Source organism: Empidonax traillii, unplaced genomic scaffold (assembly GCF_003031625.1).
Source record: "Empidonax traillii isolate 1590-97213 ecotype Southwest subspecies unplaced genomic scaffold, ASM303162v1 scaffold92:size1159251, whole genome shotgun sequence".
NCBI lineage: Eukaryota > Metazoa > Chordata > Aves > Passeriformes > Tyrannidae > Empidonax > Empidonax traillii.
In genome coordinates, this window is record NW_020955285.1 from 1,027,960 (window position 1) to 1,053,909 (window position 25,950).

Below are 25,950 nucleotides of genomic sequence, written 5' to 3' on the forward strand. Positions count from 1 at the left end.
AAATCACTGGTGTGAAGTTCCTGATGCCAACCACAGAACAAAAGGAACTGCCCTTTCATGTAAGTAAATGTGGTCAAGTAGATGCTGTCTCTGTATGGCTGGCTAACAACAGCTATAGGGGTTTTATTTAGAGGTGAAGCATCCTGGTCCCTCCCAGCAGTGCCCAGCTCATCCAACCCCCATTACTGAGCAGCAGGAGCTGCCCTTCCCAGGCTCAGCTGGAAATGGAAACCATTTCAGACAACCAAAACATCAAATACCATCAGCTGTGGGCACGGCTTGAGAACACGGGACTTCAGAGCCCTGAAACAACTGGAGCTATGCAGTACAGCCATGTGCACCACTCGGCCATGCTCTTGTTATCTTCGCTTTGGGCACATCCTTGAGTTATGATGGTGGGAATGGGGGGTGGGTAATATCCTCAAGAGACTAGGACACTCATTTAGTGGTATTAAGGCATCTTTGATCACACAGGAGACTGCCTCTCCTCTCACTGTTTTCCCAGAGATGCCCCTGTGGCCGGTGCTCGAGAATGCTGAAGGACACGCAGGCTCTGCCTTCCCAGACACCCAGCATGGCCAGGATGGTTGTGCTCTACAGTAGAGTGAGAGCCGTAAGTAGGAGCGCAGGGCTGCAGTGAGAGAGGCGCCACGTACTTGTCAGCCTGTGCCTTATCGAATACAGCCAAATTTCTGTGCTGAGAAGCTCCTGCCCCCTCCTCTGCACACATATACTGTGTTCTCTGCAGATTTGTGGCAGGGGCAGCTACAGCCCCAGCAACCCAATGTGCTGCTTCCGATGGCCCCAAGGGGTGAGTGACTTGCTACCCACTATTTGCTGTACCCTCACTGCTGCAGGTAGTGATGAGGAAGGCTCAGTCTTCAGACCGTTGTCTGGTGCTGCCTCCCATGCACATCACCCTCCTCTCCATTGCCTCTTGCTGTCACACAACCCCATACATCATTGAACCATGCTCTTGCCAAACCAAAAGTACCAACCAGGATTCCTCCAGGCTTATGAAGGAGGCAGCCAGTGCTTCCAGCAGAGGAGCATGCCAGGAATCCAAAACACATCTGCAATGGGCAAGAGCTGCCATCCCTGCTTACTGCCACCCTCCCACAAGGGGTAGGCAGAGCCCAGGAACTGTCCTTCTCTGGCCTGCACCTTAGTTATGTCTCTCTCTCAAGATGCTGACTGAAGATTATGCCAGTGAAAGGCTGGATTTAATTGCTTATTGGCAATTTTGTTTTAAAATGAATTTCGATAAATATTTTCTCTTTATGCAAAGTCATCTTTCAGAAGGGAATTAACATTCTATAGCCTGTCCTATAGGATGGAACACCCAGAACCAGTACAGGTGGCCTTTTCATGAGGGAATAATGAGGGAAAGATGAAGACAGGCAGAGACAGAGGAAGGTGCTCTTAGACACTTTTGGGTTACCACGCCTGCTACAGCCATCAGACAGTCTGATTCACTTCTGGAAACAACTCTGGTCCAACACCGCAGCCAGACTGCTGAGCCCATGGCCACAACGTGGGCCTACAACTGCTGCAAGTATGAAGTGAATCAGCCACGCCATGGGCAGACTTTTTCTAGGTACGAGACTCCAGCTGACAGCAGGCGGTGGGAGTCCGACTGCCACAGAGAGAGAGAGCGAAAGCAGCTCAGCACTCCCAGCAGACAAGCCACCATCTCCAGCCTGCTCTACGCACAGTGATTTTTTTTTTTTCTGTTTCACCCACAGTGACTTTAGGGTACCTGCCACTCACACAAACGGGCGCTTTGCAGGCAAGCTCAGGGTGCTGCCTGTGTGTCGCGGCAATTCGAAATCGTTCCCATGGAGGCCCCTCATCTATTCTTGTAAAGGAACGAATTCAAGTAAATTCTGACTCTATATTCCCACCTTTGCTTGACAAACAGAACAGGGAAATGCCATTAACACGCAAGCCTTCCTCAAACCACCTTGTTTTTGCTAGTCACTTGCTGCCAGTCACAGTGGAAACAACACCACTTCCTCCCACATGCTGTCAGTGCCTAGACTGTAGCTATTCGCTTTTAATTGAATTAGGCAGCCCATTGCTTTTTTGTTATCCTATACAAAACAGCCACGTTCTGCAAACACCTTGCTGGAGTGACTAAATCAGACAGTGAGATAATTATTTCCACTGCATCAGTTACTTCAGTTCCGAATTGGCCATCAAAACACAGGCAGTCAGGTAACATCACAGAACCACTCCCAAATTACTGAAGTCATCTCTGGTTTTTAAAAAACCAGACTTTACTATTTGGAGTGACATCTCAGCCCACAAAGTCAGTGGAATCAATTTCAGACCTCTACCCCAGTCCTGCCCCACTCCAGCTTGTTAGACTGTGAGTGTTTCACCAACACCTCAGTTTCCACTCAATACTTACTCTGTTGTTGCTACTGCTGTCATTAACACAATTGAACACAGCTCACAATATTCCTTAGAGAGAAAAGAAAACCTTTGCTTTAATCATCAGCATAAGAAGTGATAAATGGCACCTTTGCTTTGTGTAGCTATCTTAAAACTCACCTGCTTCCAGTGCTTTTAAAAGCAAATCTAAATGATTTCTCACAAATAAGCATAGCATTATTTCAGGGGTGGATGGATGCCTTTGGGTAGCCTTTACTCTGGACCTACCCTAGACCTTTATCTGCTCCTTAGCAAACCTCACCAGATGTTTCCCCCACACCCTGGGGACAGGTTAACTTCCCCACTTGCCAGGCAGAAGACCTTGCCCCATGCTTGTACAGGACCCAAAACACAGGGGCTGTGAGCTCGAAGAGGTTTTACAGGCACTGCCATCAGCATGAATCTTTCTCAAGCATCAGGTAGATGACCTTTGCCTGGTGCATTTAACCTCTCCCCTCCACCTATGGGACGGAGGAAAGGAGCAGTGGTTCTCCCAGACCAGCCCCAGAATGACTGCAAGGGGCTCGCAGGGAGATGGACACACTGGATGTGCAGGGTTGGCTGAGTGCTCCTGGAGAGGCAAAGACCATTTCTGCTGGACTGTCTGGTCCAGAGTAATCCCATGCATGCTGGGCACCCGTGCTTCCCTGCATCCCTGCAGCTCACAGCAATGCCTTCTGCTGGGAGCAAGGTCATGGCATTGCCAGTCCAAGAAGCTGGACTTTGCAGACAAGAAGTGTTAACTAGCAATGGCAGCTGGTACTTTTGCATCACTGGCAATAAAATTAATGATTAATTGAACTATTTGCTATGTAAAATCAGCCTTCTTGGCCTATTAAACCCTTGGCAGTCATGACAAGATTTTCTGGTGGACTGCGCAGGAATTGCTGTCTTTGTTCCGAAAGTAATGCTCTTCACTTTCTACCTCCAAACATGGAGCTGGAGATGGCTGGGCCAGAGCAGGAGCACGTGGCTATCTGTGGGGAGACACTTACCTGAAGCCAAAGAAGCTTCGCTTGACTTTGTTGAGGAACCGAGGAAATATTCAACATCCCACTTTTACTAAGGCTTCACCGCATCAGGACCACTTGTTAACTTTCACTCCTCTTAAAAACGTTCTTCAGGCTATGCTTTACTCCTTATCTGATCACTGGCCTCTCAGTTCCTTCTCTATGGTCACCTTTGTCTCTCTCCCAGCATCATCTTCTTGTCTCTCCACCTGGCCTTGCCGTGACCTCGGCTGTATCATTGGCTGTGGTTTTGCTGCTTTTTTCAGCCTCCCCTTGCCCCTCTGCACAAAGTTTCTTCAGAACCACTCCAGCAGCTTTGAGTCTCCCGATTTTCTCTCTCTGTAGCACTGGGTTCATTCTGGCTTGCTCTGTTCCAGCTCATGAGGTGCTTTTTCCCATTTTCTAAGTACGGATAAAAACCTCCTGGCAAGGCCCTCCAATAACCCTTTCCTCCAGCTCCTCTAGACCTAGACACATCCTCCATTCTCTTCCTCTTTCCTGATCTCCTTTCCTCCTGCTTGCCAGAGCACCAGTGGCTGCAACATCCCTCTTGCTGTGCCTTCTGCCCCTTTTCTCCCTCCAAGCTCTTCCTCAGGCTTTGTCCCCCATTCCAAGCACAACTCCCTACCCTGTATTCCTCAAACCCTTTTCTGTTCTCCATTTAGCAACCCCACTATCACCCTCCCTCATGGCCAAGGCCCCACTGCAGTCCCTCGGGGAGCTCTTTCACCCCCATTCAATCCCTGTTCCCTGTTCCCTCCCCCACTCTCCCCTGGTATGGTCACCAGGTGTGCTCCTGGCCCACTCTCTTAGGGTATCTCTCTCTCTCAACCATCATAGAGCTCTTCCAGACCCTATCACAGCTCCCATTCCCCCAACCCCATAACTGACTTTCCCTGTACAGCCACAAGCATCAGTTCATACCTGTCCACCTCTTTTTCCAGTCAATTTTAGCTTCTCTTCCCTTTTTTTTTTTTTTTTTTTTGGGGGGGGGGGGCTGGGGAAGAGCTGCCTTTATGCATTATTTTTTAATTTTTTTTCATGCCTTTCTTGTTCCCCAGGTCTGCACATGCTGCCTTATTTCTGAGAATTAGCTGACTTCTCCTCCTGGCCAAAACCCACTTCTCCACCCCAGACCCACTTGCCCCTTCCCTTGTGAAAGGCAAAGCTAATTCACCTTAGCAGCACGTACTAAATGGCCCTAATGATCACCAGCTGTACCTGGCAACTCAACCCACACCTGTCCTCCTCCACACCTGCTCTTGCCTCCACTGGGTCCATGCCTGCAGCCACCCTCCTCTACCTCTTCCCTCCAAAGATGGAGAGTTTTTCCAGGGGAAGACACAGTTTGGCTGGAATGGTAAAGAGCAATGCTGATAATCCTTGCATCCTGCCAGATTAATTCAGTACTAGCCCATCCGTGGGGGTGTGCCAGAGGGGCTGGAAGGAGAGGCTGCACATGAGCACTCATGTTCTCCTGCCCAAAGGCTGGTGGCCAGGGGAAGGGGTTGTAGGTGCCAAGAACTACAGACTTCACCCTGGAAACACCAAGCATGTGGAAGGAGGAGAAATGGATTTAGTGAGCCCTTGGAGTGTGTGGCTTGTTTTCCATAAGACCTTGCAGGTAAGATGGAGTTTTGGAGCAGCAGAATTAGCTGGCCATGTCCTCCCGTGCAGTCTCTTAGGTTTAATAAGGTACAAGACATCGATGGACACTCCTGTCCAGGAGGAGTCTAAAAAATTAAGTGCCTAATATGTGTTGAGAGCCTGCAGCAGATGCAGATTTGCACTTGATCTTTCTGTATCTCCTCTCCCCAACCCAATATTTTCATAAAACTTTTAGTGAATCATTAGCATCTCACTCACATGGGAATGAACCTTGACAGTTGTGTAAAACAACATTAAAGACGGATGAGGGTGGCTTGCTAGCTGCACACATATACTCAGTATGCAAAACCTTCATACTTAACTTAGTGGTTCTGGCTTTGTTACAAATTTTTCAAAGAAAAAAGTAACTCACTTTCATAATAAAAAAACGAAGCCAGGTCAAATAACCTTGCCAAATATCTGCACATAGCAGGCTGCAGGATGGTAGGCAGCATAAAAATCATGCTTCAACTTCCTGCATTGATCTTCTCTGCATGCCCCTGAGTGCTGAAGCACCCCCCACTACTGCCTTCCAGAAATGAACTCATTTCCAGAAAAGGCCACACTGTCCCCTTGCTGTGACAGGGACCCCCAATGCCAGGGGTGCCTTTGGCTTTTCTGTGGGCACGGGTGCCCCCAAGGCATGGGTCTAGACCAGTAGACGCAGGTCAGATCTCTGGAGAGTGGCAGCACACGGATATGCGTGCCGGGGAGCCCGGACAGGCTGGTCATGTTTGGCGGCTGTGTCACCTCTGTAGTGGATGGCGGAGGTTCGGCAGGGTCTCTCAGCAGACACCAACCTATCACAGCTCCAGGCCGATCTCAAACTTCCTTTTTGCGGTTTGTGTCGCCTCGATTTATTCATTTCCTTGTAATTTACAGATAGACATCGATGCTTGCTATATTTAGACAGTGTCTGTAACTGTGTGGGGATTGTAGGTAAGCCATTTTATTTGTAAAGTGATGGTTTTAAAGGAAAGTGAGACTTCAGAGTCACCCCTCGGTCTGGGGCTGTCTGCTGATATGGCTGACCTGCATCCACACCCAGTGACACCAGGCAAACTCACTCCCCAGCCCACGGTCCCTGGGACACAGACAGCTCCCAGCTCTTCCACCTTCCTGCCACCACCAGCACCACAGAGAAGGCTTGTCTGCCTCTCTCCCAGCATCTGCACACAAAGTTCAGCAACCATGCAGACTAATTAGTTGAAATAATAAAATTTTTAAGAAGGTGCAATTAAAACTTCCAGGAATCAGTTATATCGAGGTGAGAGAAGCTCTGGAAGACAAAAATTGTGTTTGGTTTAAAAAGGAAAAAAAAAAAAATTTGCACTCTTCCCGTGCAAACATCTGTCATTTATGTCATCATATTCTTTTGGAAAATCCATGTCTGGCAATGGTACATAGGATGGTAATCTATGCTAAAAACCACACAGCAGCCTCTGGATGGAGGGTCATCAAATAGCTTTGGGAAAAGATGAGATAAAGGGTGAGGACAGCAAGAACCCTTCAGACCCAGTCTGGGTTTTTTAGCTGTGTTGTGAAAACCCCTTTGCTCTAAACAGCTCTGACCTTTCCTATTTCTTGGAGATTGACGTCTCTACAGTAGATACATGATGAGGTCATTCACCCTGTTTTTGAAGTCTTTCTCTCTCACTACTCCTTGCATGGGTTTTTAGTGTGGGAGGGGACAGTCATGAAGAGGGCTAAACCTCCTGATCATGTGTGAAAAAAGGAAATGAAAATGAGCTATTGGAGATGAAACAAGACCTGACCCATAACTTCAGTTTCTGAGGATATAAAAGTCATGAAACCCAGAAGTTTGAAAGGAAAAAAGTAGGACATCCAGCTCTATAAGCAATTTTATATGAGGTTAGATGCTCTGTGCTAGAAACTGGAAATGCTCAGCCTTTGTTTGCATGAGAGAATTATGAATGGCTGTGACAGGAGTGTGAGAAACAATTGATTCAATCACCTCCTTGAGAAAAATATGTGGTGGCTCAGGCTGAGAGAAGCTGCACACTAGCTTCCTATGGGAAAGCCTAGCATAAATGATTGCCATGATTATATTTTTTTCCTGAGCAGTTCATGGTTTTGAGAGTGAGAGTCACAACTGGCAAGACACGAGGACATCCTACTCACAATTACAGGAATTGTGGTGTTGTCCAGAGGCTGACCTTCGAATGTCAGCATGCCCCATCATGCTTGACACTGAGTAAATAGTAAGAGGAAATATCTGCCTTTAGATCTTGTGGTCAATGTAGAGGAAAACTGAGAGAGGACCCAAGAGAGAGCCAAAAGGTAGCTAGACCAACAACAAGGTATTTAGCGATGTACATTACTAGATAGCTGCAAGCACCAGGAAAAAAAAAAGAAATTTCTTCATGGCCATGTGCCAAAGCCAGTGCTTATATTACACCAGGAGGAGAAGGCATAAGACTATCATATAGCCTGATCTATGAGTAGGACTCACCCATCAACAGAGACAGGCTAATGCATTTTGAAGACAAACAGCAGAAGTGCTTGAACCTGAAAGTGTCTGACCACTGCCTGTGCTGCGCTGGCCATCCCCAGCTGAGAGAGAGAACCTGGATCTTGCAGAACTGAAGAAATCAGGGCTTTCCTCTGGTTGCCTGATCCAGATTAAAACATCTGCACTTTACAAAGGAAGCAAGAAGGAGAAAGATGAACAACCTGGTGAGGATGCAATGAAATGTGCTTCATGCACATAGTGATGTACACATTGCACGAGCACTGATATAGCTGAGAGAGCTTGGAAAGCAAATTTCAGGGAAGATGCAAGTATCTGCTCTAACCTCACAGGTTCGTGTGGACATTCACCGAACTTCTTCTAGTGTTTTTGTTTATAATACACGGATATAATTTCTGCTTGGCCAGGAAAGGAGTTAAAAGCTGAGGTGAGCAGACAGGACAACCAGAGTCTGTAAGTTTTTGGATTTCAGACATTTCTAGAGCAAGAATTCAGAAGCTGGTCTTCAAACCAAGGGTCAAAGATGAAAACACTTCCCAGAAATCTGGAGGGCACACATTAGCTCTGGTTTATGAAGTCACTCGAATCTTAGCTTAAAAGACAATTTTGTTTTCATAAATCATGATCTGCCTTTTGAAGGGAGCAGGAAATGATAGCTGAAGCCTGGGAGACTGATTTGAGAGCAGTGCCCAGCATACAGTCCCAGGTCTGGCCTCAGCTGGCAGTGCTGTAAGCTGGAGTGGCAGAGGCTGCCAGTTGCCTGCAGAGACATGCATGGCAGCCATGCTGTGTAGAAACAATAAAAATGCATTTGCAAAATCAAGTCCTATGTTTCATTGCCATTGTTTACCAGGGCATGAAGCTACTCTTGTCTAAGAGCTGAAAACCTGGACTAGGCTCTACCCATTCTTGATAATTGGCTTTTTGCGGAACATCACCCTATGCAGAGCCGCTCCGACACCAGCTTTCCAGTCAGTCGCTGCCAGGGCCAAGTGGAAAAACAAATCCAAGCCCAGTACTGAGGCGTTTGGCCTGTTCGTCAGTTTCCACTTGAGCACAGGCGATTGCTTTTTCCTCTTGCCGATTGCCAAAAGGGCAACGACAACCCATCCAATCAGCATGTTTGTAAGTTAATGTCTATAGTTCAAAGAATCCTATTCTGAGACACCCCAAGTTAGCTCCTTCTTGACTGCCATTTCAGCATGGTCAAGGCACTGAGCAATCTGCAGGCATTTGGTCAGTTGGTTTCTGGAGCTCAGCAGTGGTTGTGGGTTGCAGTGGATGTAACCACTCCACTGAGATGCAAACAGTATGTGCTTACCTGACTGTACACTTGAAATTAAAGTGCTTGAATGAGCTACACACCAGCTACCTCCTAACTGTCCAGAGTCACAACCTGTCAACTTCCCTTCAGAGCAGACCAAACTCACAAGCACTCAATTACTAATAAATAACTCTTAGCCTCCTACAAGCCAAATCAGAGTTCAGTTAAAAACCACCGTGGCAATCTTTAACATCTTGCCATCCAGGTTTATCTAAATTTCAGATACAGTTCAGATACCTGGGAAAAGAGATATGATTTTTTCAAACCACTGGGCTTTATCGGTGAGTACTCTTTCTCTTTCTCTCTGCCCTCCCCACCCCCCGCTTCCCCCTTCTGTACAAGTATACACAGACAGTGATCTAAGAGTTTGCAAGAGAAAATGCTTTACTTTTTCCTGAAAGCCCTCTGCTGAAGGCGGTGTTTCCCCGCCTCCATGCCGCTGACAAATGCTGATGTAAACACCGTGCATATGCCTGTCTAAAAGGCCACAGGGGTTTTCACATGAATCCTGTGTTTTTTCCACAAACCCCATTACACTGTATCTCAGCTTAAAATATAACTCCTTGTTTCTGATTAACCCACAAGGCTAATACAGTTTACAGCAGTAGGAAGAACTGCTTAGCAGAACCAAATTTTGAATATTGGTGCTCCTCTGGCATATGAAAACCTTTCAACAAACAGCTGTAACTGTGGCTGTATTAAAATCAGAAAAACCAATACTGACACAAATATCGTTTGAAAAAAAAAAATACCAAATTGGTATGCCTTTGGTGTTGACAGGAGTAAAACATATCATTTACAATGCCACCGAAATCATAACAGGAAGGAAGTTGACCTCAGAAACTATAAACAGAATTTGACAGAGGTAGGAAGTACTTCAAATGCTTTCACATAGTGAACATAAAAAAGATTCTAAACAGAGAAAACATTCCCAGGTTTTCTTCTTGTTTGCTTTTTCTTTCCTCCCCACTTCAGGTATCTGTAGTCATTTTGAACAGTAAGAAATGGTCACAAAAGTAAACGCAGCTTTAAAGTCATCACATGCAAAATAATTTATGGTTCAAATCAACCGTTTGATTTTCCTTCCACTCTTCCCCCTGCACCATCCCTCCAAGAGAAAAACCTCAACCTCTTTGGTCAGTTAAAATAAGCCTTTCACCTGCATCTCTCTGTGTTAAATTATGCAAGTTGTGTTTGGCCAGAACTTAGATGGTGCTCTTCTCCCTCCCCCTTCACAACCACTGGCTTTAAATTATGCTACTTCAAGGAAAATAGTTAAAAGCTCATTCCAGAGCAAAAAAATCATAATGCACCTTGATAGTCAATAGGAGTCTCCACAAAAAGAGAAAATGGTCCCCACCCCCCATTTTCACACACTTCACAGATCTCATAACTGTATTTCACACCTTGCTTGCTCTGTGAGCTCCTGCACCCAAGGACTCCTCTCACCACCCTGATTTCCAGTAAAGAGGAGCTTCCTGGTGAATTCACTCCTATTTAAAACTTTTTAGTTCACTGTATCATCCTCCTTTTCACCCTCTCCTAGCTTTACTCACTTGAAAGCACTCTTGGAACTATAGCAACCAGCAACCACCACCTCCAGCTGCCAGCCCAGCAAGTGGCAGTCAGAGGTCCCCACGAGATGGGTTGGCCAGGGAGGCATCAGCTTGGTTCCTAGACTCAGGGGTCCTGGAGAGGCAGGGGCAGAACCTTCAGGTGGCAGCACCAGATCCCTGGCTACAGGGCTCTGCTGCATTGTCCATGGGCCTGTTGGGAGACCAACAGCTGAAGGGTAACCTCCCAATTTTCCCCTTTTCTACTACCTGTGGCTAGTATCGCAGACATTTCTGTAAGCAAAAATACTTACCTTTTGACCTTTCTCTGCACTTTTGGCTTAGAACAGAGTTCCCCATAGACAGCCAGCAGCACTGCCCAGGTTCACAGTGCAGAACCACGCACGTTAGATCTGTCCCACTACTGAAAACAACACGTATGAATCGAGCTGGTAGGGAAATAGAACTTTATTCTAAGACATGAGCTGAAGCAATGAGCATATGAAGCAACGACCACTAGAAAAAAACTGAAAGAGCACATCAAATATTTGTATTGTACCAGTTAAGTCTGAACACAAAAGTCCCTTTCTGTAAAATGTATGCACAGGACAAACGCATATGCGAAGCTCTGAAGTTCCCCTAGAGCATTGCTTTTAATGTCCCCCCCATGGAAATCTTTAAGCCAGGAAAAAAACCTTCAAGTAACAAAGTTTAAATGATCTGTTGATTCTGTTTGGCACTGTGGAGAAGGAGGGGGATAATATATCCCAGAAGAGTATGCATCTCTAAGATGTATAAATTCGAAGTCCCTAGAACACAAGTCTGCTGCCAGACCAAGTACCATTTTTTCTTCCTCATTTAGGAAGTCAAGTGAAGTGTGTCTGTTAAGCACAGGGAGATCATGTTCAGCAATTAAGGCCCCAAAGATTACACAGTCTGCTCAACAGCGAGGAAATGTCATTGACACGTATACTCAGCAGATCCCTTCTCTTTGTCTTTATAATGGCATCCTATCACTAAAAGCTGAAAATTGCATCAAATTCTACAAATACTCAAACAATTATTTCCTTAACTGTCTTAATAAAGGAGGCTAAATGCTGCTCTCCTTGAGCTCTCCCTTCAGTCATTTCAGTACCACTGGAAAAACACTGCAAGTGCACACAAAGAGCAGAGGTGGCTCTGTGTAAGTCAGAGGCAGTGGTTATTTTAACCCAGCTCATGCATGTGACATCAAAAAAGGGGTAGCTGGACCATTTCTGTGCTATTTGCAAGGTCTGCCAACTTCATTTTAATGCATATATACATAAATATATATATGTATAATGCATGGTAGCTTTCTATTATAAGAAAAATGTAATTTCTTCTTAAACCTGCTCTTTGGGACTCTAGAATTTTAGTGATTAATCCACTAAATTCACAGGTAATATGAGCTGAATGGTCACTTTTCTTAACACAGTACCATAAATGCATCACCTCAGAAATTGCTATCATGGAAGCTAATTCAATAAAAACAATGGCAGCAACAAAATTCATTGTCAGGACAAATGTCAGTCAGGCATTAAAAAAATATGTCTCTGAAGAATTGCATTGTTTTCAAAAAATACAATGAAATATTCTATACAAGAATATAGGCATCACACTTATGAATCTAAATTTATAACCACTAACATGTATTAGCTATTCTCAATAAACCACCTACATTTACTACCCACCTACAGTAACTACAGTTTCAAATTGGGAACACCACAAATTTATGTACTTTCCCTGAGATCAGTAATCCAAAATAAATAGCCCTGCAAAGGTAACAGTGTAAACTCTGGACTGAAGTCTTCGGTACGTATCAATCCACAAAACCCAAGAAGAACATTAAGCAAACGTAAACACAGCAATCATTTTGTCAGTTTTGAGTTATTCTCAGCAACAGTGGAACTCTATGTGAGACATAACATCCAAATGTTGAAGACACGTCATTTTTATTGTACAATACAGTTGTCCTAGTTCACTTTCCTATCACTGAACCCCTGAACGTATCCAGCTGTGATGTGGATCTCCAAATCGTGACCCAGATCTGCTCCTCCACTCTGCACAATCTTTACATTGCCTTTAAAGACACTCTTTCTGAAGATCTTATTCTTGAATAGAGGAATGGCGAATAGATCTGTGATAATCCTCTGGACTAGTCACAAGTTCTGGTAAATCATAGCCTCTCAGCAGATGTCCACTGTTTTGTTGAGCAAAGTAATACAGCTGCCTGGCAAACATTGGTTCAACCTTAAGAACAGACAAAATGTTAATCAGACATGTGACAAAACTTCATGCTCCTCATCTTGATTATTTATGGTGGTTTTAAGTTGAAAACAAGGCGAGACAAAACAGTTCTGCTTACCAGAATGGGAAAAATGTTTCAGCGGTCTCACTAATCTCTATTTTAAGATAGGTCTTGCCTAGCCTAGCCTAGCTCTGCTGCTGAGTGCCTTACTAGCTGCACACACTTCCTTACCTCCACAGCCTTCCTTTAGATGGGCATGTATCAGTGACACAAATAATGTATAAAATATTTCAGCCCCTTAGCCAGCCCCAGGGCGTGAGTGGTGCTCACAAGACACACATGTCCACGGCCCCTCGAGGTGTTTAAATACATATGCAATATGTCAAAAGTCTTGTCTGCATTGCAAAGTACTTTGAGGACTTGAAATGCTGGAGCCCTCAGGTAGACTGAGATACAGGGCCAAATGACTGTGTTTGAAATTAGGCTTCGACCTCACACCATGATTTCTCTTGTTTCTCTTCATTCCAGCTCTGACGAGGAATCTGTTCAACCACCAAGTGGGATTTGTGTGATTTAACACTGCCTTCACTTGTGTCTCTTCAGAAACCCCCACTGCTCCTCAGGGCTTTGGGCTCTGACTGCAAATATTTAAGCTGTACACTGAGAACAAATACCTGAAGCTCTCATTACTCTCAGGGGACAGACAGGCTAGATGACACTTCTACACAACCCACTCCTGCTGGTCAGCCAGGCCCTTCACATTAAGAATGGGCACCATTTGGAAGGAAAACAATGCCATAGGGGAGATGGGAAGGTAGCAGGACAGGTGAGCCAGACAGCTCCCATGGCATGTTTGGTGGGATGGTTGGAGCCCCATGAGCTCACGGGTCAGGACAGACTAAGAGGCTGAGCAGACTGAGCAATTGGTAAGGGGGAACCAAAGCTCTAGAAAGAGCAGGAGATACAGGCTCACAGAAAAGATGCCAGGACCAGAGATGGATAAGGGGGCTGGTGAGAGGAAGGAGGGATGGAAAGCTGGAAAACCAAAATAGGAATAGAAAAGAGTTTAGGGAGAATCGGGAATGAGCAGCTAACTAGCCATTGCACAGCTCAGGATGGAATTTGTGAACTTCACAACTTCCACCCCAGAGAACTGCTAGGCAGCAATGCAGTTAAGGGGAGGCCACAGCTTATGATAAAAGTCTGATTACTGAAGGGGCTACTACATTGTCCCTCTTCTGCTGCTACTGAAGGGGCTTTCAAAAAATTAAGAGACACACCGGTTTTCTTCCCAAGGATGCAATAAGCTAACCCTGCCACTAATGTGCGCATTATCACCTCTCTTGTGGTTTTATGGGCCAATACAGCCAATTCAGAAAGTACCTGGTCTCAGTCTCTGTCATCACCCTCTCTCAGAGAGCATCCCGAAACACTAGCTTTGAGTGTGTGTGAACTGTGGTCAGTCAGCCCATGAGCTTGCCAGCTACCTGAACCCTGAAGCTGCACAGGCAGTCCCTGCATCTCATTAAGGGCTGAGGTCCCTGAGATGCAGGCTGGGATTCTGGAGCACCTTCAGGTGCAGTGGATGAAAAAGCACCATGTTCTGCACTGGCCAGGTGCACTGGCACCACTGCGAGCTGCACAACTGGTCTGGTGATAGCTACACAGCCCAGCAGTTCCAGGGTGCATTTCAGCTTTAGGTATTGATGGGATTTTCAACAGATCACAAATAACATGCTCTACAGAGAGGGAAAATCAGGTGCTCTGCCCTACTGAGGGCTACCGGTCAATCCTTGGCAGATCTGGGGATTAAACCTTGCTCTGCATGGTGCCAGATTTTCAAGAATTTATTACCTCCCTCACAACCTGCATGAGGTTCAAAAGCCTGACTGGCAGATTCATATCCTCGAAGAAGTGTATTTCTTTTAGGTAAGGCAGAAATACTACTCACATGGGCTGTAATTAGTTTCCTCTGCCTCTGTGGATCTGGAAATTCCTCCCCAAAGCAAAGAGCGACCTGGTATCTTGGCAGTGGACGTCCATGGTGAGCAAAGGCTTGTAGCTCTGGAAAAAGAGAAAATTTTTGTTGTGGAATAATCATAGCATACAGGCAAGCCCCATGCAGCTGCTCATTCACTCCTGTCCCTGGCACGGGGGAGAAAAACAGAATGGCAAAGGCAAAAAAAATTGTGCCTTGAGATAAAGACCATTTAATGGATAAAAAGAGAAAAAAGAAAAAAAAAGACAAAACAAAGAAAAATAGGTGACAGAAAAAACAGTCGCTCACAACCAGCAGACCAATGCTCAGCCAATCTCCAAGCAACAACAACCTCTGGCAAATTCCCCCATGCCCTGTTTTACTGCAGAAAACAAGGTCACATGGTATAGACTATTCCTCAACTTGTGTCAGCTGTCCCAGCCGTGTCCCTTCCCAGACTCTTGTCCACCCCAGACTGCATGATGTGAGGGCAGAGTGAGCAACAGAGAACACCCTGACATTGTGCTTGCACTGTTCAACGTTAGCTACAATATTCCTGTGTTATCAGCACTGTTTTGGTCACAAATCCAACCCATAGCACCACATGGACCTCTATGAAGAAAATTAACTCTATTGCAGCCAAAACCAGTATAGGCTGGTAAGACAGACTGTGTGGATGACCCTGGAAGACAAGGGGAAAAGATAAAGTAACTTCAGGGTAGGACGAGAGAGGTCAGGAAAAAGACAAGAAGAAAAGAGAAGACACTGAGTTTGGAGACTTTCCCACAGATCAGAGGGAGCTAGTTACAACACTGATTTTTCTATTTGTCTTGTCTCACAATTAATTTCATATGCACAAACCAAGACACCTTCCAAGTAATACTTCTATTGGACCTCAGCAGCAGAACCCCTGGAGCAGTAGCTGGGAACCCTGGCGGTAGCTGGGAACCACTCAAGCAGACACCCAACACCTGGACTGAAACCAATGGCTTAGTAGAGTCAGAGACTCAAAGTACTGCCAGGCATGAAATTCAGGCCCAACTAGACAGTCATGGAGCCTCTGCCACCACTGTATCTACTGGGGGACATGGAGGTGACGAAAGGTAATGGCTGTATTTTAGCCATGTACTGAGCCAGCAAAAGAGCCTCTGTCTTCTGTGCTCCTGCACTCTCTTCACCAACCCATAACCTTGAGCAAAGTGAAATGGTCAAATTATATTATTTTTCCAATAGTCAGTGTCCCCTATGAAAGACAATGGGGGAGACCTTTATGAGGTACTTGCACTCAGAAGAAAATCATCAGTGTTGTGGACCAAACACTGTGTTTTAGACAGTGCATTTCCATCCAGTAAAGAGAAAACTCCATCTAAAGCAATATCCTTGCTAAACTCTATGTTAAGGGCTGTATTTCTAGACAGCTGACTGGTAAAGATTACATTTTAATTTATAATTAACCCTGTTCATGTTCTCTGGAAAAAACTGAAATTAATATTAAACCCAATGTATTAAAAGAGGCACCCTCTCTGCTACAGAGGGAAGGGAGAGTCTTTGAACTTAACATGACAAACACATCTCTTCCCAAAATACACCCCTGCCATTCCTACTCTAACTGTGAGCTTTTCAGGCCAAGGTGTGAATTCAGTGGCTACCATAATAGCTGGCTTGGACTTCTGGTGTTACTAGTAGGGTCAGTAAAACAATGGGCAGCTCTCTTGAAACATGGAATAAAGCATAGTTTTCCCCAAAGTCTCCCCAGAATCCCTGAAAAGTGCCATGAACTTTCTGGGGGTATGCCAAGAGAGAAGAGCTATTTTCCTGCTTCCCTCTGTGCTGCTACAGCACAGGGAAGGATGATCCACCCAAGGCCAGTCCAACCACACTGCTAATGGGGAACTTCTTTCACCTTCCTCTTTCCCATGTTTTACTTGGCCTCAGCAACTCTCCAAATCCTGAATACTCATGGGAGTGCCCACAGCATGGACCTGGAGAAGAAAGCCCTTTCCCACCACCAGGATAATTGCGGCTTGAGGTCAGCCCCATGCTTCTCTAAGACCCTACACTCACTCTGTCTCCCTTTCCAGGCCCAAGTGCATCCTCCAACACCAAAGGTCTTCCCATGTGCTTCCTCAAAGCTTTCCCATCTCCTGATACTCCAGGTCCATCTGCCTCTCCTTCTGCCAAGCCAACATTTCTCTGGCTGCCCCTGTCACAGTCCAAGTCCTCTGTGCTCCTACTCTCCAAGCAGCCCAATTTACTGCATTTATCTCTCTTCCCAGAGACTATTCCCCTGGTTTCTGATTTATTGCCATTTTAGTTTTCTCAGCAGTAGAGGCTTCTGAACACAGCTCCAGTGCAGTTTGCATTGCAGGGTCCATCTACTTAATGTTTTCCTAACAACTGCAGTTCCATAGCAGTTCTGCATGTCCCTTTCTCTGCTGTTCACGATTCCCTCTTCTGGCAGAGATCTCCTGCCTCTCTTCTCAAGGGAGACCCAGTTTCCTAAGCCGGGGGAATCCCTAAGCTTGCTTGCAGTCTGGGACCTCAGCACATTCAGTTAACATGCAGATGTGATACGCCCATGGCGAGTCACTTACAAACCCAGCCGAGCATCATCCCATGCAAAAACTCACTTTGCACACACCACAGACTGTAACTTCAACCACATGTTGGGGTTTGCACAGGCACTGGTGCATAAGTAATTTAGGAGAGGTGAAAAATAACTATTGTTTGAGCTTCTCTCTGGGGTTAGGTGTCTAAAAAGAGATGTCCTGTCAACCGTTTGGAAGAACCCAGAGTACATCTAAAAAACCACCTGAAGAAAAGGGAAAGGGATTTCCAAAACCATCATTGGGGCAGAATTATACATCTTTAAATTAGCATGTGATTGAAGCCCAAGCCAATACCCTGACCTCAAATTCCCCTTTCTAACTGTCAATTCTCACATTCATGTAAGATTTCTCTCTTTAAATGCATTTTTTTCTTGATGGTTTTTCTAGGACTGTGCATCAACTCTGGAATATAAAATATGCTAAAGCTGCTGATTTAGATAGATTTAGTTTGCTGTTGTTTTTTTTTTAATTTTGCAAGGCATTATTCCCCTTAGAGTGTCATGCTGGTGCTAATGTTCTGTTCTAGTAAGAAAACACACCAAATCACAGGCATACAGTTCACCTCTAAGCGATGCAAGAAATGTCAAAACAGGGCCAATGTGTATTACTACTGCCTAAGCTGTCCTCTGGGACAATTACCATCTCCCACTGGTTTCTCTGAGTGGACAGCTCTCCTCTCTTAACTGCTCAGGTGTGCTGGGAAGCAGAGTTGAGGCTTTGTCCCTTCCCTTCATGGACTGGAAGGAAAAGGCACTGTCCTAAAGTATGCCCTTCCCCCCTCTGTACTGATCGGTGCAAAACCAGACATTTCCACACAACTCTGGCAAGGTAAAGCATCTCCTTGCTCAGAATATTACTCAATCCTGAAATTCCAGAGCTTGTGAAAGCCTTTTTACCTCCAAGATATCTTTTAAACACTGGCACAGACTGAAAAGAAGGCTTTCTACACAAATTTGTATACCCTGGGCAAGACCTCACTCTGGGTCAAGTTGAGAGCACTGCAAATGCAGACTACAGACCTATCAAGGACTTAAACAAGCAGATACAAGATCAGGATCCATTTTGTTATGCCACTCCATTTGAGGAAAGACTATTTTGTTAGGTTCCTCCTCACGCTTCTTATAGAAATGTGGGGAATTGGGTGTCACCAGCTGAGCATTAGTTCACTCCTGCTGGTTTGTGCAGGGGCATTGAATGCGCACACAGTGCAGAAGTTAACAAGACTATTCAGGATTCAACCACCCTTTGACTGCACTTGCCCAGAAGAATTAAGGGGTAATTCATGAAGTAGCATGGAAAGAGCACTCCTGTAAAGCTGATGTGAACAGCGACCCAGTGACGTCTCCAGAAAAAATATCAAAGCCATAGTGGGAATTACCTGCTAAAAACTGCTGAGTATCAAACAGCTTGCATGTTTGGTCCCGCTCCAGCTTGTTGGGTTGGTCACTGCAGAGCGCCAGAGGCCCGTCCCAGTAGATCCTGCTTTGGCAAAGTCTCTTAGCGTAGAGGCCATCAGGTGCCATCCACAGTATTACTCCTCGTTCCAGGTGGTTCAGTAGTTTTTCTATGTTCTTCCTCTGGCCATTATCCTCTGGATAAGGGAAGATAACTTGGTCCAGGCTGCTGACCTCGTAACTTTGGCCATGGGATATCCTACAACCTTCAGGACTAGAAGTTGTCACCTCCTTCACCAGTATTTCACGGTAATATAAGCAGATGTGGAGTCGACAGTCTACATGGTGAAACAAACAAACAAACAAACAAGAACCACATTAGGACAGATGTTTTATGTTTCAGATCTGTGCTGAGGCCAAGAGACAAGTTTCCATGAGATTTCTGAGACCGGTCGTCAGCACCACCCAGAAGTTCACATTAATGAAAAAAAAAACCCCAATATAAATACTAAAACTCGTTGAGCATAGAAGCATTAATGCTCTCTCATTGTATTAAAAGGGCTACTGATGTGTGGGAAAATTCACATTTCCATTTAAAAGGAAAAATCTGCACACAAAAAGATGATGCTTGTCACATTTTCCAAGTTCATGTCACAAATAAACCCACCAGCTCAACACACTTCCTCAGATTTAATAAGGAAGTAGCTATGTTTCCTCCCAGATTTTGCATAAAAGAGGCTTCTGCACAGGGGATCTGCAAACTTGCACTCAGCTGCCTGAAGAGAAGAGACTGCTGGCTCCAGCTCCAACAGGGCTGTACCCAAAATGCCCAGCCTTATTTTCATATGGCCATTTGGTCAACTTGGCTGACTCCTAAGAATTCACACAGCACTGAATATATACATGTAGATATAGACATAGGTATAGATAGATGTAGATATGGATATAGATACACACATGTGTGTGTGTGTGTACCACATACATACATACTGACCCTGAATCAGGGGAACAATCCCACTCAAGAAACCTGCGAAGCGCCACATTACAGGTTTATCCATTATTCCCACACCTTTTTCCCAGAGTTATTCAGACAGTTCCCCCGCATCTGGACATCTGCAAACCTGGCTGAAATAACTTCCTTTTTCTTTCCTGAACATCTTTTTTTTTTTTCCACCTACAATAACGAAGTGGATCAAAGCCAGATGGGAACAGCAGGAGCACAACCAAGCACCCAGGTAACACCAGTTTTTGTGAGGGCTCCACTCAGATGAAAAACTGAGCCCTAAATCACTGACCCCCAAAAATTTCCAAACTCCTCTGGGAAGGTCTGATTTGGTGTCTCACCAAAGCAACCCAGCATTAATACTGTGAGCCAGTGAAGCGCTTTCATTAATTTTAACAACCTCCATCCCTTGACGCTGGGGCTAGAGGTGCTTAAGTATCCTGGAAAACAGAGGCTAAACCCCATACATCAAATTCATTCATTAAAGAGGTTTGGTTTTTTTTTTCCCCTTCTTTTTAACTTTCATCAGAAAGTAAAGATGGTCCCCAAACAAGTCAAAACTGAAAGCCTCTTGTCAAGTTCCCCAGGAAGCCTGGGGGTTACAGACCTTACCTGACAGGGCAAGGGCTTCACCAGACCTTATGCTTGGCTCAATCGGGATGCCAGGAGTCTGGGACTCAGGAGGAGCACAAGCATAAAAGGTTCCTGTCACCTGACAACCTGTTTTCACAAACAAAAGTCAGTGACAGTGGCCTAAATCCTAAAAGAAAAGCTAAGGCAGAGAGCACGGCAATGCAAAATTGAGTTTTTCTGGGCCCCAACAGGACCTTTCTCTTTCCCCTTCTTCTGAAAAAGGTCCTATTTCCCAGTTTTTCCAGGTATGCCAATTCTACCAATCACTCCAGATGTTACTTGAACTGTGTTTGTATTTGGGTTTGCATGAAATATTCCCTTAGCATTTTAGTATTACCCCTTCTCCTTACCTAACATGTTATTCTATTAGAGAAATAATTTACATTGTTAACTAGACAACAGTGCTCTGAAAAGTCATCTGCATGAAACAATCCATTTTGTGTAATGAATTTAACTAGTGATGGGTATAACAATAAAGCTAGGATTAACGCTGTTTAAATGTAGGTAAAGAAAAATGTGCAGCAGAAGGTTATTGGGGTTTTATTTATATGTTTAACTGCTGCAGAGGATGTACTTCAGGGCAGAGTTCATTCTGCTTGCTACACTGATTTTTTATTAGCAAATAGCTCAACTAAAAGCAAAGGATTCTGCCTAATAATTCCAATATGCTGCCAGCAAAAGTATCAGTGCACTGAGAATTTACTTTTTAGCAGACCCAAAGATTTCTCTGCACCAAAACCTCTAGAGAGCTGTCCTCTGAAAATGTAGCACCTATTCTAAGAAGTCCTTTTTTGCTTTCCATCCTTTCCTGCCCTTCTGAACCAACTGCTTCTCCTCACAAAGAAAATGCCTGCATTCTCAGGTGAGTTATCCTAGAGGGGTCTACAGCACATGGTTCCCTTTCTCTTATGTTTTATTCCCTGCAGGCTTCAGCATTGCCAATTTTCACACTTCAGGTTTTTTCCTAAGGATGCAGAGCTTGGAAAGCCATGACTATGTTAAGCGCCGGTACTGTGTGATCTTCAGGGAAGGGAACGTTTCTTTATTCTGCTTCTGCTGTGCCACCCCCAAGAGAGTCTCAATCTATGACAAGTTGTCCCACTGCTGCAGCACTAAAATAAAGTAATAATTCCAGTTTTCTTCTTGGTAGAATAATGCCAGTCTAACCAACAAGGCTGGAGGGAAAACCTCAGTGACATGTGCCTCAAAAAGTCCGAAATCAGAAAGAAAAGCTAAAGAACATGTGTTCCCATTTGGGTTCTTTTGTGGGGGTTGGTTGCCTTCTTTATTGCTCAAGGCTTTTAAGACAGCTGAGAACTTTGGGGCTGACTTCTGTCAATTCAGAGGACTGCATAGCCCACACATTATATATATGATGGCAGGAAATGCAGGAGCGCTGACAAAGGCTCTTGCCATGGACCTGTGGCTCTCTTAAGGGAACCCAGCACTCCTCTCTGTCTGCTTTTGTGAATTCCAATCAAAGCCACAAGAAATAGAACTGAAAACTGAGGTTCCTCAAGGTGACCAACCTCAGCAAGCAGCCCTAAACAGGAGTGTTTCTTACCATTTTCACAGCCGGGCCCTTGCCAGTGATGACTGCGAGCCGGGAAGGGGACGCTGGCGCACTGGTAGGGAATGTCAGGATGTGGCTGCTCCGGGGCAAACTCCCTCCAGTTCCGTTCATGGGGTAACATGTAGTTCGGTACCTATTCAATTTAACAAGGTATTTTTTTTAGTAGGCAGCTGTCAAAACTAATGCTGTGCATTGTATCAGCTTTCATATCTGAGTTCCTTGATTTTCTCTGCCAAAGCTCGTGGAGGTCTAAGCCTTGCCCAGACTACACGAATGGCACTTCGCCACCACCACCAATGAGGCTTTCAAATGAGTTTCCCACCACTGGTGTAAATAATAAGTGGGGTGGAATAACAAAAGGCAGTCAAAGCACTGCTGGTAAATGTCTGCTTGAAAGAGCAAGGCTTCATTGGGTGCTTACATTCTGGCATCAACAGAATGGCAGGGCACCAGTATCTATCGTCCAACAGAAAAGAACCATTACTCTGGGATAAACAACAGCAAGGGAAATCAATTGCCCTGTGGTCTCATCTGACATTAGAAAAGTTGCTTCTCAATTTCTCAGCTTCCATAATAAAGTTTCTTCACAGAGAGAACAAGAGATCCCCACCAGCAAGGACAGACATAGCACATAACACAGAAATTATGCTGCTCATTGTAGAAGCACCAAGCAGAACACTTAACTAATGCCATACCTGGGATGGTAGTGCAGTGTAAGGAGACGTTATTGGAAAGGGATGGTTCATCATTAATGGTTGCTCCTCCATACTGATTTGCTTTGCACCTATGTTCACCAGAGGGATGAAAATAAACTATGTCAACCACATCTGAAGAAATCTGAAATCAGCACATTGAAGACAAATCCATACAACCTACCACTGAACAACCAAAGGACCAAAATGCCTTTGGGACCAGCTTCCCAGTGCCCTCTTGCAGGCAGCTCCAGGAGCCAGTCTGTCCCGTTGGGTTCTCCAGTGCCCCACAGCACAGTGCTGCCCACCCATACCTAGTGCATAATGACGCCAAGCCTTTGCATCCTACAAGCCCTGCCTGGCACCAAGGACTTCCTGGAGCGCAGACAGTGACCCTGCCTCTGCCCTGGGGGCTGCAGGCTGGGCATCCCTCTCTCCCAGCTCTTCTCCCTCCAGTGGTCACTGACTGTCTGCCTCAAAACACTCTCCCCTGTATTCAACACCTAGATCCTACATGCGATTTTTTTTTTTTTTTTTTTTTTTTTTTTTTTTTTTTTTTTTTTTTTTTTTTTTTTTTTTTTTTTTTTTTTTTTTTTTTTTTTTTTTTTTTTTTTTTTTTTTTTTTTTGTGCCTGTCCCTTGAGCTGCCTGCTTGGCTCTCACTACACAGAACTGGCAGGGAGGCTCCAGCTAAAAGAGCAATTCCTCCAGTGATGTGCAGGGCGCCTGTCTGCATCTTCTTGCAAGGGCTCCCTTTCAGTGCTCTGACTCAAATACCTGCAAGTCCTCCTGCAGACACAGCCTCTAAAGTCATCAGAAGAAGCTGCACTTGAGCCCTCATTTTGGCTCCTTAAAAGACTTAAAAAGACTGCAGTGCCATTCCAGAAAAGCACACTTCAGTCCTCATATGCTTACAATAAGACATATTCACACTCTGTTACACAGGGAATTTGAGATGCTTTACCTTTTTTAGCTCCTTCTGGCACTATTCTGTACACTTTATAGGGATCTGAGATGTCCAGCTGGCTTCTCTCCACCAATTCTTCAAAGTCATTGCTCTTGTTCAAAGCACACCTTAATCTTGTCTTCCAGGTAGGGGGATCTGGTTTATCAATGCCCTCTCTGAACTTTCCTTTAAAAAGAGCCCAAGCCTGAAAACATTTCAGATAATCAAAAGAGCAAGAAAAAAAAAAAAAAAAAAAAAAAAGAAAAAAAGAAAAAGAATCAACTACAAGGTACAATGCTTGAAACAGCCTATATATGTGTGCTTATATGTGCATGAATTTACTCCCTATAGGTTCAGGCTAAAAAAACCCCAACATGGTAAGGTAGAAAAAAAAATTTAGCAGGCACAAGAAAGGGGAGAAAACAATCCAAGATGAATGTGGTAACAGATGTGCTGCTATCCCACCAGCATTTAGCTCCACACAGAGAAATGAAAAAGGGGGGTCTGCCTCGCAAACACAGGGGACACCAGGGCACAGCCAGGGCCACCAGCCAGGCAGCAGCAGACAATCAGCACAACCAGCCTGCAGAAGTGGGTGCCAAGGACAGAATGGTGAGGGGCATCACAGAGCCACCAGGCATTCTACCTGCCCTGCCTATGTTCCACAGCCCCAAGCCCAGGCTGAGCCTTACCTTAAAGAGAGCAGCATCCTCCTCACGGTTGTAGTCCTGCTTGCCAGCATGTTTCCAGGGGATGCGGAAGATGCTCTTCTCATCGTTCTCCCACACCAGCCCGGGGTACTTGCCACTGTCTATCTGGTCGATCAGCCACTGGCGGAGTTTGCCGTTGCCACAGCTCACTGAGTTCATCCCGCACTCGCCCGGCTCCAAGTTCATGCCACTTGTGTCAGAGGTTGGGTGGGAGTTTTTGGGATGCCCCACCAAGCTGACCTCTCCACAGACGTCCAAGGACCAGCTCTCTGGCAGGCTGTGAAGAGGGAAGAAATGGGCAGGATGGGAGAGAGGAAATCCTACAGGTCAAGCGCTGGGCAAAGTCCTTGCCATCAGTCCTTAGTCCCTGATGCCGCGCGTACCACAGACCAAACAGCAGCTACATCATGCAGGGGGGCCCTGAGGGGCCCGGGAAACATGCTACAGAGGCTCAGGAAACTGGGCACAGCCCCCCACAGCTCTCCCCAGGCACTGCTCCCGCCGCAGACTTTGACAGACTTCCCCCTGTCCAGACACTGTTTTGCATGAATATACATCGGTTGTTGAAATTTTCGTTGCAAGTGACTTAAGGCACAAACCCCTAGTCCTGCTCAGAGTTCAACTGGGGGGTTACTTTTCAATCAAAAGAGGAAAAACTTGCATAAAAATTTATTTGCAAATGACAGTGCACATATGTGACATTAGACACATGCACACAATTTGGAGGGTTCCACATGCAGTTATGATTTATATGGCATCTATCTATAACATCAAAGTAGTTTTCACAAGCTCCCTTAAGCAAGACACATTTGAACACATGATGTCCTACACATATCTACCCCTCCAACTGCTCCCAGCACTCATACATAGCAACATTCAAATCTATACATCACATATACCTAAAAGAGGAAAGACAGCAACCCACAGAGCCTGGTATAAGGGCACTGTCCCCAGGGACGTGGGAGCTTGCAGCCCACCTCGCCGAGGTGCACACACGCACAGGGAGTGGTGCGGCTCTGCAGTGACAGGCACCTGCTGAAAAGGTGCTAACGACAGGACACCGACACCAGTGACAGGGACCTGGTATTAGGTTTGTCCCATCGATCTGAGAAAGTGCTTGAATGCCCAAGAGCTTAGTTTTGTGGGTGTCCAACCTCCATCCTTCCCCCCCCCCCCCATGCTTATTACGGCTAAAAAAAGGGATTCCTCACCCAGGAATCTTTGCCTCTACACACGAGGAGCCTTTCGGAGCCCCTCGCTAGATAGGTGCACACAACTGTGGGCAGATGGGCAGCTCCGCTCCGCAACCCTTACACCCCTCGGCAGGGGCAGCATCCCCCCGGACACCAAACCCGATTCCCCAGCATCTCCCTTGCACATGGTGTGTCTGGTGGGGGGCATCCGGGGCCTCGGTTCCCCCGCGCGGGGCTCGCCGGAGCCCGTGCGAAGAGTCCAAAAAAGTAATTTTTCCCTCTTTGACTGAGCATGAAGCGGATCCCTCCCATACATTTCCGCGACCCTCCCGAGGGCAGGGGTGAACCGGCCGGGCCGGGGACCGGGTGCGCGCCTTCACCTCGGGAGCACATGACGAGCAGGCATTAGATTTTTTGTTTCAAATTGGGGTAAAATAGAAAAAAAAGATAAAAAAAAAAAAAAAAAAAAAAAAAAAAAAAAAAAAAAAAA

General features: G+C 45.6%; 1 protein-coding gene across 2 annotated transcripts in view; it reads right to left on the bottom strand.

The window, feature by feature from the left end:
- The window catches only part of IRF4 (interferon regulatory factor 4), a 40,709-nt gene extending 16,226 nt beyond the window's left edge, over positions 1-24,483 (bottom strand). Inside the window, exons 1-8 of one of the 2 annotated variants that reach the window (XM_027881669.1) lie at positions 24,250-24,483; positions 23,576-23,762; positions 22,616-22,704; positions 21,912-22,053; positions 20,327-20,434; positions 18,696-19,049; positions 14,682-14,794; positions 11,126-12,732 (exon numbers count right to left, since the gene is read on the bottom strand). In XM_027881669.1, the coding sequence (XP_027737470.1) occupies positions 12,589-12,732; positions 14,682-14,794; positions 18,696-19,049; positions 20,327-20,434; positions 21,912-22,053; positions 22,616-22,704; positions 23,576-23,762; positions 24,250-24,453 (1,341 nt within the window). In that variant the 5' untranslated portion in view covers positions 24,454-24,483 and the 3' untranslated portion in view covers positions 11,126-12,588. Of the gene's footprint in view, positions 1-11,125; positions 12,733-14,681; positions 14,795-18,695; positions 19,050-20,326; positions 20,435-21,911; positions 22,054-22,615; positions 22,705-23,575; positions 23,763-24,249 lie in introns of those variants that run through there. The other variant, XM_027881668.1, reaches the window with a different exon arrangement.
- Positions 24,484-25,950: the final 1,467 nt, after the last annotated feature.